This window comes from Sander vitreus, chromosome 15, assembly GCF_031162955.1.
Source record: "Sander vitreus isolate 19-12246 chromosome 15, sanVit1, whole genome shotgun sequence".
Taxonomy (NCBI): Eukaryota; Metazoa; Chordata; class Actinopteri; order Perciformes; family Percidae; genus Sander; species Sander vitreus.
Genome location: NC_135869.1, coordinates 406,159 through 421,639, shown reverse-complemented (window position 1 = coordinate 421,639; position 15,481 = coordinate 406,159). Strand labels below are relative to the sequence as shown.

The window sequence follows — 15,481 nt, the reverse complement described above, 5'->3', positions numbered from 1 at the left end:
ATAGGGGTAACCCTGACCTACATGTTGCACTAACATTTGGCTCTTTGTAGTTTGGCTTATTTGTAGCTAGTGTACTTGAACTCAATTCTTGCTGTTCAGAGTTTGAACCTTAATAGTTGAATGCACTTATTGAATTTGCTTTGGATAAAAGTGTCAGCTAAAGGTAATATGATGTAAACTAACAGACAGGGAGCAGAGAGGCTGTAAACCTGCCTGACCTGCTTGCTGTTTGCTGTTTCCACCTCCAGCATGTTTGGCATCATAACATGACTGACCTCCTGGGGGTCTGAGGGAGGGGATGTGAGGCATAAAAGGAGCCTCGGTCCCAGCAGCTCTTCACTCTCCACTCAGAGCCGACCCTCAGCCATGACCTCCTTCTCCAGCCGCAGCAGCCTTATGTCCTCCTCCCCCCGCCGTGTCGGCAGCATGGGGTCCGGCAGCGTGTACGGAGGAGCCGGAGGGACTGGAATCCATGTCTCCCAGGCATCCTTCTCCTCCTCCGCCAGTGCCGGTGCCAGCTTCAACATGGCCGACACCGTCGACATCTCCGACAACAAGAAAGTGGCCATGCAGAACCTCAACGACCGCCTGGCGTCCTACCTGGACAAGGTGCGCAGCCTGGAGAAGGCCAACGCCGACCTGGAGCTGAAGATCAGACAGTTCCTGGAGAACAAGACCAAACCTGAGGGCCATGACTGGACCGCGTACTACGTCCGCATCAAAGACCTGCAGGACCAGGTGAGCACAGAAAGACAGAAAATCGGATGACTTTAGTAGGGACCAAAATATGCCCCAGAACAATGTGTAAAGAGAAACTGTAACTTGGCCCTTAAGCTGAAAAGTTGATGTTCACTTTTTGGGAATTCCACAAATCTCTTTATTGAGAAATCAAAAGTTTACTCATGGGGACAAATAGTTTTGGTGCTTGAAATGAGTTTGCCAACGTATTGGCTTCATAAAGTATATATATTAATATTTAAAGGTGAGCACAAAAATACAGAAAATAGGCTGTACTTTAGTCGGATTTTGGAGTTTAGTGAAATAAAAGCCTCTTTAGATGTAGGGGTGGAGAAACAATCCATCCAATCCAATCCAATCCACTTTATTTATATAGCCTGATTTTAACAAACACAAGGTTTCCAAAGTGCTGCACAAAAAGATAAAACAGAGATGAGTAGAATAAATAAAATACAATATGACAAACACAATACAAATGTGCAAGTATACACATAAGAACACTCTACCTGGTGTTAAAAGCCAGAGAAAAGAGGTGGGTTTTAAGAAGACCTTTAAAATGAGACAGAGAGGAGGCCTGTCTAATGTGCAGGGGCAGTCCATTCCAAAGTTTTGGAGCTGCAATGGCAAACGCTCTGTCCCCTCTGAGCTTAAGCCGAGCTTTGGGCACCATCAGGAGCAGCTGGTCAGCTGACCTGAGAGATCGGCTGGGAGTGTAGGGGTGCAGCAGCTCAGAGAGGTAAATTGGGGCAAGGCCAGTCAAGGCTTTAAAAACAAATACAAGAATTTTAAAATGAATCCTCAAATGGACAGGTAACCAGTGGAGTGAAGCTAAAATAGGTGAAATGTGCTTGTACTTGCTTGTGCCAGTTAAAAGACATGCAGCAGCATTTTGTACCAATGTATCGACAATACTGTATAGATACACAGATGTATCGATCTTTGATTATATAAATTGCACATGAGAATTTGTTAATAATTGAAGTGAGATGAACAAAGAGAAAGATGTTGGACAGATGTTAACAATGGTTTCCTTTGGTGACATCGTTTGAAGTTGGAAAAACAGGAAATAAATTGCACTCTCTCGCAACATAACAACACAGAAAAGTGTTACACAAGGCTGCAACTAACAATTATTTTCATTATCAATTATTCCGCCGATTATTGTCTCAATTAATCAATTCTTTCGTTTGGTCTATAAAATATCAGAAAACAGTGGAAAAGTTCCATCCCAGTTTCTCAAAGTCCAAGATGATAAAAGTCTTAAGTCTTGTTTTCTTAGTCCAAAACCCAAAGATATTCAGTTTATTATGATATAAAACAGAAAAAAGTAGGAAACATGTAAGAGGCTAAAACTGCATTTTCTGCATTTTTTTGCATTTGCAAAGTATTCTTCTTTTAGGAGACACATTTTTCCAAAAAAACAAAAGCTTGTTACTTACAAGATGGTTATTTTTGGTTGAACTGAACTTTAACAAATGTGGAGTTTGTACATAAATAAGACCTGGTGAACTTGAGTAAACATCAGCTGATCATCGTTAGTGTGTAAATATGAACCGGTTTGTTTAGTTTGTTCTGTAAATATGTACCTTTTCAGTTTTTTTTGTAAATATGAACCTGTTTGTTCAGTTTCTTTGCAGGTGGGCCGGGCTAGGCGGAGGAGCCTGGTAGCTGAAGGCTCTGGCTCCCATCCTACTTTTAGAGACTCTAGGAACCACAAGTAGCTCTGAGTTCTGCGAGTGTAGTGCTCTAGTGGGACAATAAGGTACTAAGAGCTCTTCAAGATATGATGGTGCTTGACCATTTAGAGCTTTGTAGGTCAGGAGAAGGATTTTAAATTCAATCCTGGATTTTACAGGAAGCCAATGCAGAGAAGCCAACACAGAAGAAATATGATCTCTTTTCATAGTTCTTGTCAGAACACGCGCTGCAGCATTCTGGATCAGCTGGAGAGTCTTAAGGGACTTATTTGAGCATCCTGAAAGTAAGGACAGTAAGGAATTAGTAGTCCAGCCTGGAAGTAACGAATGCATGGACTAGTTTTTCAGCATCGTTTTGAGACAGGATGTTCCTAATTTTGGCAATGTTACGAAGATGAAAAAAAGCTGTTCTTGAGGATTGTTTTGGATGGGCGTTAAAGGATATATCCTGATCAAAAATAACTCCTAGATTTCTGACAGTAGTGCTGGAGGCCAGGGCAATACTATCCAGGGTAGCTATATCTTTAGATAATGAGGTTCGGAGGTTTGGGGCCCAGCACAATAACTTCAGTTTTGTCTGAGTTTAACATCAGAAAATTGTAGGTCATCCAGGATTTTATATCTTTAATGCATGCTTAAAGTTTAGCTAACTGACTGGTTTCGTCTGGCTTGATTGACAAGTAAGTCTCATGACTTGACTCGAGTCCGACTCGAGTCGCCAATTTGAGGACTTGAGACTTGCTTAACTTACATTGGAAAATGACTTGACTTTGACTTGAGACGGATGACTTTGAAGGACTTGAATTTGTATTAATGTAGTCTGACTTTGTTTTACATCTTGGATTGTGGTGGCACAGCCCAGTCTCATGGCAGTTCGTGAAATGGTTATGTTTTTTTGAATCTATTGATTCGTGAACAGGACACGATTATGTCGTTTTTTTCGTGTGGTGATTCCAAATTTTAATTTAATGTATTTAAATGGGAAGCATATTTCGTGATCACAGCACGATAACGGTAGGAAGTAGTATGAAAAGCAGAAAATCCACGTAGGGAGGTTGGTCGAGGTGGTGGATGGGTCAAACAATACAGGACTTTCACCCCAGTGACCGGGGATCACGTCTGGCGTGTTGCAGTTCCTTTCCACGTTATTCTCTTCCTAACCACAACCGTCCCGTTGTTGTTGTCGTGTCCTGCGTGTGACAGGTACTTTCCCAGTTCTTCTTTTCCTAACCTCAACCATTCCGTTGTTGTGGCATTTCATGTCCCCGTTGTTGCGTGCCACAGAGACCGGAGATCGTGTCCTTGCGCCCGGGGATCGTGTCTCCGTGTGGCGGTTCGTCCTGTTGTTTAATTTCCCCGTTGTGGCATTTAATTTCCAGTCATGGCAGTTCGTGAAATGGTAACATTCGAAAATCATGACTTGTACACGAAATAAACGAGAAAATTGTGACCTGTACATGAATCAATAAATTAAAATAACGTGACTATTTACGAACTGGTTTGAGACAGGGTTGGGTGGTACCTAAATTGTGTTTGCAGCTGCTGCCATGGTCCGGCTTGACCCCCTGCTACACCCTGCACTGCTACATGTTTAGTCATAGTTCTATTATCTTTATTGTTACTTTAATTGCCCCATTGCACCAAATGCTTGCTCTTAGGGGGGATTTTTGGGTCTATACATTATACAGTGTGGTCTAGACCTCCTCTATCTGTAAAGTCCTGAGATAACTTCTGGTAGGATTTAACACTCTAAATAAGATTTAATTCAATCTTTAAAAAATGAAAGTTGTTCACACAGTGTCTTCCCCTCCTTCCTGCTCAGATCAACTTCGCAACTCGTGGAAACTCTGCCCTCGTCCTCGCCATCGACAATGCCCAGCTGGCCACAGACGACTTTAAAGTCAAGTGAGTGTTTAAGTTCCTTTAAGATCAATCCTGCATCAAGACCACCTGATTCAATTTGTCTTTTTTTTCTCCAGGTATGAGCACGAGCTGGCGTTGCATCAGTCAGTGGAAGGCGACATTGCCGGGCTGAAGAAGCTTCTGCAGGAGCTGAACCTGAGCATTAGGAACCTGGAGATTCAGGTGGAGGGTCTGAAAGACGAGCTGATCCAGCTGAAGATGAACCATGAGGAGGTGAGACCACTGAAACCAGACATTAAGATAAATTAAACTACTCATTCTCATTAACGGGTTTGTATGATATCCAACAGAATTAGCCGATCACCAGCCGGTCACATGACAGGTTAAGTTCAGCCTTTTTGGTTTGGTCTTTACAGTTAAATTTAGCAAAACAAAGTTGACTGTGGGCCAGTTACACAGCACAGTGAGGTGGCGGCCCTTCAAGAGGCTGTTGCAGTTGACTTTAGCCGACAAAAAAATTGTCATGCGGCCAGGACAGTTATGTTGAGACACCAAACTGACTAGTTTAGACATTAGAGAGTAGAGGAAATGCTGTGTGAATGCTCTGTTGAAGGGCTGACGCTAAACTGGATTGCTGGCTTGAATGTGTAAGAAGTAGGTGAAGTAGTAGTAGTAGTTCTCAAGAAGCTCTGTGTTACCAACTGCAGTTAAAGGTTGACATGACGACTCCTTTCTCAGAGAGTTGTTTTCACAGAGATGAGGCTCGGGGGCACCTTTGATACTCCTGCTTCTAGTGCAAAAACCATAACTGCTATCGCTTAATTTATATTACCTTAACTTCTTCGGGGACATAAACACCCGTTTCCTGGGTGAAAGTCTTGTGTTTTCTCCTTAACTTCTTCAGGACATGAACACCTGTTTCCTGGTGAAAGTCTTGTGTTTTCTCCTTAACTTCTTCAGGACATGAACACCTGTTTCCTGGGTGAAAGTCTTGTGTTTTCTCCTTAACTTCTTCCAGGACATTAACTCTGCTCTCCTCTTGAAAGCCCTGTGTTTTAGGAGCCAAACATCCCCCCCGACCATCTTCCCTACAAGGATCTTCACGCTCTTATACAGCAGCAGTTAATGTGCTGCTGACAGTAATTAATACGTGGAATACATACGAATTACAGAGCTTTACTTTTCAAAGCTTTATGTACTAATGCTTCATGAGAACAAGCTGCATAAAAAGATTAAAAGACAGAAGTTTAACCGGCATCTTCTTGCAGGACCTGCTGGCCCTGCGAGCCCAGGTGGGAGGCCAGGTGAACGTGGAGATGGACGCCGCTCCACAGCAGGACCTGTCCGCCGTCATGGCCGGAATCAGAGAGCACTACGAGACCGTCGTCAAAAAGAACCGCGAAGACCTGGAGTCCTGGTTCCAGACCAAGGTGAGACAACAAAGTCCTGTTTCCTGCCCTGAATGGGCTCACTGCTTCCCCCTGTTTTATTGTTCTGAAGTTTTAACTTTTGTTTTTTTCGTTTTGTTTTAGTATTATAAGTTTTACTTCTCAAGTTTTTAAACTTTAAAGTTTTTGAACTAAATCTTTGTACTATATGTGTAATTGTTGTCTAACTCTGTGTATTCTTTATTCTTTTTGAGCGAAGCTGCTAAGGAACGCAAATTGAATTTCAGTGTAAACTGACAACAAAGTTGTATTGTTTTTTAAAACAGGAAGTTTTACGTTGTTTTAAAGTTTTTAAAATGTAGTTTCTTAAGTTCTACAGCTCGGTCTACAAACACTTAGTTTTTTATTTTAAAGTTTTAAAGTTTCATAAGTTTCTGTTTTGAAGTTCTATGACTTTTATGAATTTTGGGAAAATGCATTTCTTGCAGAAAATGCGTGTGAATGCTGAAAAGCTAAAATGCTAAAAGCTACCACAAAGTCCTATGTCCTGCCTTGAATGTACTCACTGCTGCCCCATTCTGTAACCTGGCAATAACCTTTCACTTCAGCCGAGTTTTTCAAAAGGTTTTTATAAAAGCATACCATTTTATTTTATTTAATTTTACTAAAAATATTTTTCACTGCTTACTGCTGCGTACATTACTAATTCTTTGTCGTTTTGTAATCCTTCACGGCCTTTTAGATCTTCTGTTGCCGGTTTTCTTAATGCAAGCTATCGCAACAATCAAAACTCACCTTAACTATGGAAATCTTTATCCAAGAATATAAGACAGGAGTTTTTTCTGGCTCAGAATGGGCCTTCGGGGGGGGACACAAAGACTTCATTTCCTGATACATTTTTAGGCACAAATGTATAGTAAAAACGTCTTTATGTCAAGAAAAACAAAGTGGAAAAATGTAGGAGTGACTTACATAAGGTAACTGCTATTACTGTTAGCAGTACTGTTATGTACAATAATACAATAGTGTTATGAATACAAAACCTTATCAAGTGTAATGTTTTCTATTTTGAAATACATTGATTGTCAGTGATGTTGAATACTGTAGTAGTGTAGTAGGGAGGCCTGCTACTGAAAATCAGCTTTGGCGCTGGTGATTTTCCTTCGGCGCTGGCTAAAAAACATCTTTGTGGGGGGGTGCCAAAACTTTCTCTATGCAGAAAAACCCCTGTAAGAGATAATAGCTCTGTGGACACTTTGAAAGATTATTTGAGCACTGTTTTAACTAATTGTCAGTCTTTTGTTTTCTGTTTTATTGTTCCTATGCTTTTCATTTGTCTTACTATATATTGTATTTTTCATCATACTTTACATATTTTGTTTCTATGCTTTTACTTTGTTTTGCTTTCACGTGTTCTTTTGCCCTCGATATTCGCTGTAAAGCACTTCCATCACTGTATGTATAAATACCCTGATATTTGATCAATAACATCATTGATTGTTCTTCACAGTCAGCCGAGCTGAACAAAGAGGTGGCCGTGAGTACCGAGACTCTGCAGACGTCCAAGACTGAGATCTCAGAGGTCAGACTGACTCTTCAGACTTTGGAGATCAAACTGCAGTCTGAGATCAGCAAGGTAAGAAACCACTAAATTGTTGAAAAAAATGATTTATTTTGTCTTTGAGCATTTTGAGTGTTATTCATTTATCTGCTCTAGCTTTTTCAACATTTTAGACACAGATATGTTAATAATAATGTGAAATAGTTTTTTTTAATTAAAGAACTTAAAAATTGTTTTGAGGGGGGAGCCCTGAAGTCCTCCAGAAACCCATAGAAAACAGTGACTTTTGTTTTTTATGTTGGACAATTTGTTACTTTTAAATAAAAATTCTGCGACGCAATTTTAATAGTTTGAACTTTAAAATGTTTGTACTTAAAGTTCTTACTTTAACCTACAAATTCATCGTTTTGACTTAAAAAGTTAAAGGTCCAATATGTAATAAATTTACTGTAATAAATCCCAAAATGACCACAATGAATTTGTACTGCGGTAACTATTTCAAACACTAGCTGTCAGGATTACGTATTGCACCTTTAAATAAAAGTGTTTAAAAACCTGCGGAAAAGTCAGAATTTATTTTGTTGTGTTATTTCAATTTACAGACTGAAAAACTTTTCTAACAGTTTGGTTTTGCAGTGAATAAAGAGAGAAAACCTGTACTTAAAGTGTCTATATGTAACTTTCAGTTTGTGTTGATTCTTGCGGCTGCTTTGGACAAAAGTAGTAGTGTTTTTACCACACCTGCTGTCGTAAAGGTCTATTCTTTACGGTGCTGTATTGCCCACTGTAGAATATTGAGTTAGCATTACCGGGAGGTCATGTAGTTGTGATGAATGTTTTGCTCAGACAGAAAATCATTCACTTCTCCGGGAACCATCACCTTATCGTGGTGGAGAGGTTTGTGTGTCCCTATGAACCTGAGGGCTGTGTTGTCTGGAGCTTTGTGCTCCTGGTAGGGTCTCCCAAGGCAAAGTGGTCTCAGGTGAGGGGCCAGACAAAGAATGGTTCAAAAATCCTATGAAAAATCGAGGAAGGGATGAAGTGACCCTGCCCGGAGGAAGCCTGGGGCCCCCGTCTGGAGCCAGGCCCAGATGGAGGGCTCGTCAGCGAGCGTCTGGTGGCCGGGTTTGCCACGGAGCCCGGTCGGGCACAGCCCGAAAAAGCTACGTGGCGGACATCCCTCCATCCCATGGGCCCACCACCTGTGGGAGGAACCGCTGGGGTCGGGTGCGCTGCCACATGGGTGGCAATGAAGGTCAGGGGCCTCGACGGACCAGACCCGGGCAGCAGAGGCTGGCTCTGGGGACGTGGAATGTCACCTCTGTGGGGGGAAGGAGCCGGAACTTGTGCGGGAGGTGGAGCGCTACCGGTTAGATCTGGTGGGGCTTACCTCTACGCACAGTCTTGGTTCTGGAACCATACTCCTGGATAGGGGTTGGACTCTTTTCTTCTCCGGAGTTGCCCAGGGTGTGAGGCGCCGGGCGGGTGTGGGGATACTCACAAGCCCCGGCTGAGCGCCGCTACGTTGGAGTTTAACCCGGTGGACGAGAGGGTCGCCTCCCTACGCCTGCGGGTTGTGGGGGGGAAAAACTCTGACTGTTGTTTGTGCATATGCACCAAACAAGAGTTCAGAGTATTCGGCCTTCTTGGAGACCTTGAGTGGAGTCCTGCATGGGGCTCCAGTCGGGGACTCCATAGTTCTGCTGGGGGGACTTCAACGCGCACGTGGGTAATGATGGAGACACATGGAGAGGCGTGATTGGGAGGAACGGCCTCCCTGATCTAAACCAGAGTGGTTGTTTGTTGTTGGACTTCTGTGCTAGTCATGGATTGTCTATAACTGAACACCATGTTCGAACATAGGGATGCTCATAAGTGTACTTGGTACCAGAGCACCCTAGGCCAAAGGTCAATGATCGATTTTATAATCGTTTCATCTGATCTGAGGCCATATGTTTTGGACACTCGGGTGAAGAAAGGGGCGGAGCTGTCAACCGATCACCATCTGGTGGTGAGTTGGGTCAGGGGTGGGGGGAAGACTCTGGACAGACCTGGTAAGCCCAAACGGGTAGTGCGGGTAAATTGGGAACGTCTGGAGGAGGCCCTGTCCGACAGACTTTCAACTCACACCTCCGGCGGAGCTTTTCGTGCATCCCTGTGGAGGCTGGGGGCATTGAACCTGAGTGGACAATGTTCAAAGTTTCCATTGCTGAAGCTGCGGTGAGGAGCTGTGGTCTTAGGGTCTTAGGTGCCTCAAGGGGCGGTAACCCACGAACACCGTGGTGGACACCGGTGGTCAGGGAAGCCGTCCGACTGAAGAAGGAGTCTTTCCGGGATATGTTATCCCAGACGACTCCGGAGGCAGTTGCAAGGTACCGAAGGGCCCGAATGGCTGCAGCCTCTGCCGTGAAAGAGGCAAAGCAGCGTGTGTGGGAGAAGTTCGGAGAAGACATGGAGAAGGACTTTCGGTCGGCACCAAGGTACTTCTGGAAAACCGTTCGCCACCTCAGGAGGGGGGAAGCGGGGAACCATCCAAGCTGTGTACAGTAAGGATGGGACGCTGTTGACCTCAACTGAGGAGGTAATAGGGCGGTGGAAGGAGCACTTTGAGGAACTCCTAAATCCGACTAATACGCCCTCTATGGTAGAGCCAGAGCTGGAGGATGAGGGGGGATTGGCATCAATTTCCCTGGTGGAGGTTGCTGAGGTAGTTAAACAACTCCACAGTGGCAAAGCCCCAGGAATTGATGAGATCCGTCCAGAAATGCTTAAAGCTCTGGGTGTGGAGGGGTTGTCTTGGTTGACACGCCTCTTCAACATTGCGTGGAAGTCTGGGACGGTGCCTAAGGAGTGGCAGACCGGGGTGGTGGTTCCCCTTTTTAAAAAGGGGGGGACCAGAGGGTGTGTGCCAATTACAGGGGTATCACACTTCTCAGCCTCCCCGGTAAAGTCTACTCCAAGGTGCTGGAAAGGAGGGTTCGGTCGATAGTCGAATCTCAGGTTGAAGAGGAACAATGCGGATTCCGTCCCTGGTCGTGGGAAAAACGGACCAGATCTTTACTCTCGCAAGGATCCTGGAGGGAGCCTGGGAGTATGCCCAACCAGTCTACATGTGTTTTGTGGATCTGGAGAAGGCGTATGACCGGGTGCCCCGGGAGATACTGTGGGAGGTGCTGCGGGAGTACAGGGGTGAGGGGGTCCCTTCTCAGGGCCATCCAATCTCTGTACGACCAAAGCGAGAGCTGTGTCCGGGTTCTCGGCAGTAAGTCGGACTCGTTTCAGGTGAGAGCTGGCCTCCGCCAGGGCTGCGCTTGTCACCAATCCTGTTTGTAGTATTTATGGACAGGATATCGAGGCGTAGTCGGGGTGGAGAGGGGTTGCAGTTCGGTGGGCTGGGGATCTCATCGCTGCTTTTTGCAGATGATGTGGTCCTGATGGCATCATCGGCCCTGCGACCTTCAGCACTCACTGGATCGGTTCGCAGCCGAGTGTGAAGCGGCTGGGATGAGGATCAGCACCTCTAAATCGGAGGCCATGGTTCTCAGCAGGAAACCGATGGAGTGCCTTCTCCAGGTAGGGAATGAGTCCTTACCCCCAAGTGAAGGAGTTCAAGTACCTTGGGGTCTTGTTCGCGAGTGAGGGGACAATGGAGCGGAGATTGGTCGGAGAATCGGCACAGCAGGTGCGGTATTACATTCAATTTATCGCACCGTTAGTGATGAAAAGAGAGCTGAGCCAGAAGGCAAAGCTCTCAATCTACCGGTCAGTTTTTGTTCCTACCCTCACCTATGGTCATGAAGGCTGGGTCATGACCGAAAGAACAAGATCCAGGGTACAAGCGGCCGAAATGGGTTTCCTCAGGAGGGTAGCTGGCGTCTCCCTTAGAGATAGGGTGAGAAGCTCAGTTATCCGTGAGGAGCTCGGAGTAGAGCCGCTGCTCCTTTGCGTCGAAAGGAGCCAGTTGAGGTGGTTCGGGCATCTGGTAAGGATGCCCCCTGGGCGCCTCCCTAGGGAGGTGTTCCAGGCACGTCCAGCTGGGAGAAGGCCTCGGGGGAGACCCAGGACTAGGTGGAGGGATTATATCTCTAACCTGGCCTGGGAACGCCTCGGGATCCCCCAGTCGGAGCTGGTTAATGTGGCCCGGGAAAGGGAAGTTTGGGGTCCCCTGCTGGAGCTGCTACCCCCGCGACCCGACCCCGGATAAGCGGATGAAGATGGATGGATGGATGGATGAAAATCATTCATTTACAATAAGAGAACAAGTCACAGATGCATCGTTGCATTTCAAGTGTTGCATACGGTAACTTAGCCTACTTTGGATGTATCGTGAGTTAAACCGGCTATCACTGTCACTGTGTCATGAGTCATAGCATTAAGAGTTTGTTGTAGCAACCAACATAGTAATAACTTAGATTTATATAGCGCATATCATGAAACCCATGGACGCTTTACACAAGTACAGGGGGACAAGGGAAAAGAAAATAGTAGGCCAACACAAACACGGACTCAAAGGAATAAAAACTGGGCACTAAATGGAAGGGGGACATAATTTAATGTTGGTTCTTGACGTACAACCACATCACGCATAAAGTTATTTTATGAATGAAATAGACATACCTGAGGGCCAATTCAGGGTGGGTTTTTGAATCATTTACCATCCCGTAATTGTCTCCATCTGTTAAAAGCCCGACCGAAGTTGACTTGCCCGTTGTCTTTCACTTTCCCTTTCAGCTGTTAGTTGTTCTTTGTTTCATTTTCTTCTTTCCTGTGATGGTCCTGTCCCAGTATCAGCCATAACTACAACAGATAACTTCTAAAAATAACATTAAAATACAATTAGGCCTATATAAAGAAACCTCCTGCTTCCTTTTACCTGGGTCAACAGGCTGGATACGCTAACACAGGCTTTCGCAGAAATCTGTGACCCGTCAGAATATGTTCTCTGTAGCGCCGTCTACCTGCCGCAAATCATTCTGTGACTTTACGGGAAAAATCGGACCTGGACAGAGGCATCACTAAATACTATATGAAATTAGCGTTCTTTTCACTGTTAGTCTCGTTTGCTGTTACAGGTCATTTAGGACCATTGTATGAAAGATGACAGAGCTTTAGAAACATTAAAATGTTCAGCCTTACTTACTTAGTTACTCCTCTTCGTCCCCTATGGGACATAAGGCTTCAATGAGCACTCTCCATTGCATTCGGTCCCTGGCAGCATGTTTGGCCTCTCCCCATGAGAGGTTCATCTGTTCCAGCTCTTGTGTCACAGTTCTGCGCCAGGTGGTTGTGGGCCTCCCAGGTTTTTCAGCCTGGTCTCACAGAATTCCGTGAAATGATCACGAACTGTTAATAGCGCAATACGTGGTGGTGGCACGGAATGTGTGAAAATTCCACATACGGAAAACAATACCAATGTAAAGTCAATGAGAAGATGACGTAGTAATAGGAGCGACTACGGTAGCGAGTAGTATGTAAGGCCGAAATTCTGCGTAAGAAGGTTGGTTGGGGTGGTGGATGGGTCAAACACAGGACTTTCACCCAGGAGACCGGGGTTCGTGTCCCGCATGTCACGTTTCCTAAAGTCGCTTTCTTCTTTTCCTGAACCCAACCGTCCCGTTCTTCCCACGTGTCACGGAACCGTAAGCCCACCCATGGCATTTTCCTTAACTTAAGGGGCCGTGTTTATTTAACGGAATTCTTCCGTGGACCCATCATGGAAATTTCGCCGATCCTTTTTCATTTCACGGAATTCTTCCGTGGGCCCATCAAGGAATATTTTGCGATTCCGTGAAACTGCCACAGATTTTGAGTTAAGGGGCCGCGTTCATTTCAATTCTGTGAGATCAGGTTGAAAAAGTTACATATAGCCGCTGTAACCTTTCCAGTTTGTATTCATAGTTGGACCGATATCGTAATAGATCATCATAGGATTGTCTAGCAATACATTGATTATGGCAGAGTTGCTGTATCGGGATATTATCTGTATTGTGAGCCATGTATCGTATCGTTAGGTACTCTGTGATTCCCACCCCTAATGTTGGATATGTTTCCATTCACGTCTGCTACAACGATGGAGCGACGCCGACATAGCATCCTCGTTTTCTACACAGCTTACTCTCTCCGTTGCTGTTCCGTTGCTGACCGGGACTCTCTTCCAGAACCGCAGTTTTATTTGCACTCGCCGTAGTGTGACGCACGACAATCAGCTTTTTGTGCCAACACACATACCGTAAAAACAGTGGATGTAGAGCAGTGTTGTTAAAAAATACAGGAAAGATTTGATTTTTGTAAAGTGTGACTGTCCTACCTCTTCCTGAACAGAAAGGAGCTGTGGAGGCAAATCTGGCTGAGACCCACAGCCGCTACACCAACATGCTGACAGGTTACCAGAGGCAGGTGGAGGGTCTGGAGGAGCAGCTGTCCCACCTCAGGGCCGACCTGGGTAACCAGAGGGCCATGTACGCCGAGCTGCTGGACATCAAGACCAGACTGGAGATGGAGATCGCCGAGTACAGGAGGCTGCTGGACGGAGAGAGGTGAGCTGAGAGGACTACAAAAACATCTGCAAAGTCTACAGTCATGCTAGCAGCTCTGAGGATAAATCAGGGGTTGATGCAGAGACTGTATACTTGAAGTTAAATCATCTGGATCGCCTCTTGGTGGCTGGCTGCAGTATAGGTCTAGTCAAATAGTCTCAGGAAGGAACTTGTTTTGGTGGAACATTTGCACCCCGCAAAAGAAAACGCTACATCCAATATTAAATGAAGTTAACTGTTGACACAATACAGTAACATTAGCTGATACATGGTTAAACCTAATTGGTTTTTACCAGTGAATCTCTGTGTGTACTTCGTCCACAGCAATCCCACCAATCGATCCCAAAACCGTCCCAGTTAGAGAGGAAATGCCCTAAAGATATTTTAAGTAAATCTTTACAATCACTCCCCGAAAGAACCAAGCAGGCCTGTCTCGTTGCACCGTCCAAATTTTCTTCAAAACTTTACTGTTTCTGCAGCAACTAAATTATGCATTTTCTGTTTTGCAGCACTTCCACCAGGACCTCCAGGGTGGTGGTGATCACGGAGGAATTGGACGAACATGGAAACGTGATCAGCCGCAGTTAGATGGGAATGAAAGCAGAATCAGACGCTGTGAAGTTTAAACTGAGTCTGCTTCAGGTTGGTCAATAAAGATCAAGTCTCACATTGTTTTCTGTGGTTTACGTGTTTTTGTTTCACACTGGTGGTTTATTATGAAGAATCTTCTCTAAAAGATAACTTAATAAGAGAATTTCTGTTTAAGTGTTTCGATCTACTTTCTTTGCTCGCACAATTTTTTTTATTGAAATCGGGTTAAATCTTTAGGAGGAGTTTGTTAAAGTACAATCCCTGCAAATGGACAGAACATTAAGAAAGCACAGTATATTTATAATGGCTGACTTCCTGTTGGATTTAGAGGATGGCTCCAAGAGGCTTTCTTGTGAGTTTCTTTATGAAAAATACGCCTACCAAATATCATACATCTAGGGCACAAACGTATTGCAGCGGCTAGTTTTTGAAATTTTGTAGGGGGGTGTTACACTAAAGAACAATTTGGAGAGAGAAGCAGCATACAGGTAATATTATTAAACTACTAAAACAAGAAAGGAACTAGAACTGCAAGCAGTTATGATGGGGTCGACGCCTCCCTGACGCAGAGCGTGACGGTGGCGAGGCAAATGCCAGGAAATATCGCGCGAGCTGCAAGCTCTGTAGTCAATTGCAATTAATCCATTTACATGGGACGCCAAAAACGCGACTACCTTGATCAAAGCGCCCCCTAAGGGCCGATCTTCACTCCATTTGGTACAGAGCCTCACAGTACTGATCCATCTTTGCGACACGACTGAAGCATGGTGTCGGTGTTGGACAAACGCGTCACGTGGGTCTGGCTGCTCGAGAATTTCAACTGACTGTCATGGCGGCTCGGACAGAATACGATCTCATATTTTACGAAAATAGTTCATCGAAACGTGTTTCTGAAAACATTTTAAGCGAGAAATAGGCCATACATTTGCTGAATCTGTCTTGATTTCAGATCGACAAAGGTTAGTTTGAAAGATTTTCTCCTACTTCACCTGATAGTCGCGTCACGTTCAATGGATTCATTTGCATAAAGATGGGCATCGGCCAGCTTCTTGACACGCAGCATTTTTTCAATTGCAGCGCCGCCTTCCCGGGATGCTTTGCGGGCAC

At 44.8% G+C, this 15,481-nt stretch overlaps 1 protein-coding gene across 1 annotated transcript; it reads left to right on the top strand.

Moving 5' to 3' along the window:
• Window positions 1-324: 324 nt before the first annotated feature.
• LOC144530309 (keratin, type I cytoskeletal 50 kDa-like) lies at window positions 325-14,457 on the top strand. The gene is made up of 7 exons (XM_078269819.1): window positions 325-738; window positions 4,258-4,340; window positions 4,415-4,571; window positions 5,567-5,728; window positions 7,197-7,322; window positions 13,569-13,783; window positions 14,293-14,457. The coding sequence occupies exons 1-7, from the start codon at window positions 367-369 to the stop codon at window positions 14,369-14,371; spliced, it is 1,194 nt and encodes a 397-aa protein (XP_078125945.1). The 5' UTR covers window positions 325-366; the 3' UTR covers window positions 14,372-14,457.
• The last annotated feature ends 1,024 nt before the right edge of the window (window positions 14,458-15,481 follow it).

Coding starts and splice junctions, on each gene's coding strand:
- LOC144530309 (XM_078269819.1), top strand. CDS start 367: ATGACCTCCTTCTCCAGCCGCAGCAGCCTTATGTCCTCCTCCCCCCGC. Junction 739..4,257: donor TCAAAGACCTGCAGGACCAG/GTGAGCACAGAA, acceptor CTTCCTGCTCAG/ATCAACTTCGCAACTCGTGG. Junction 5,729..7,196: donor AGTCCTGGTTCCAGACCAAG/GTGAGACAACAA, acceptor TGTTCTTCACAG/TCAGCCGAGCTGAACAAAGA.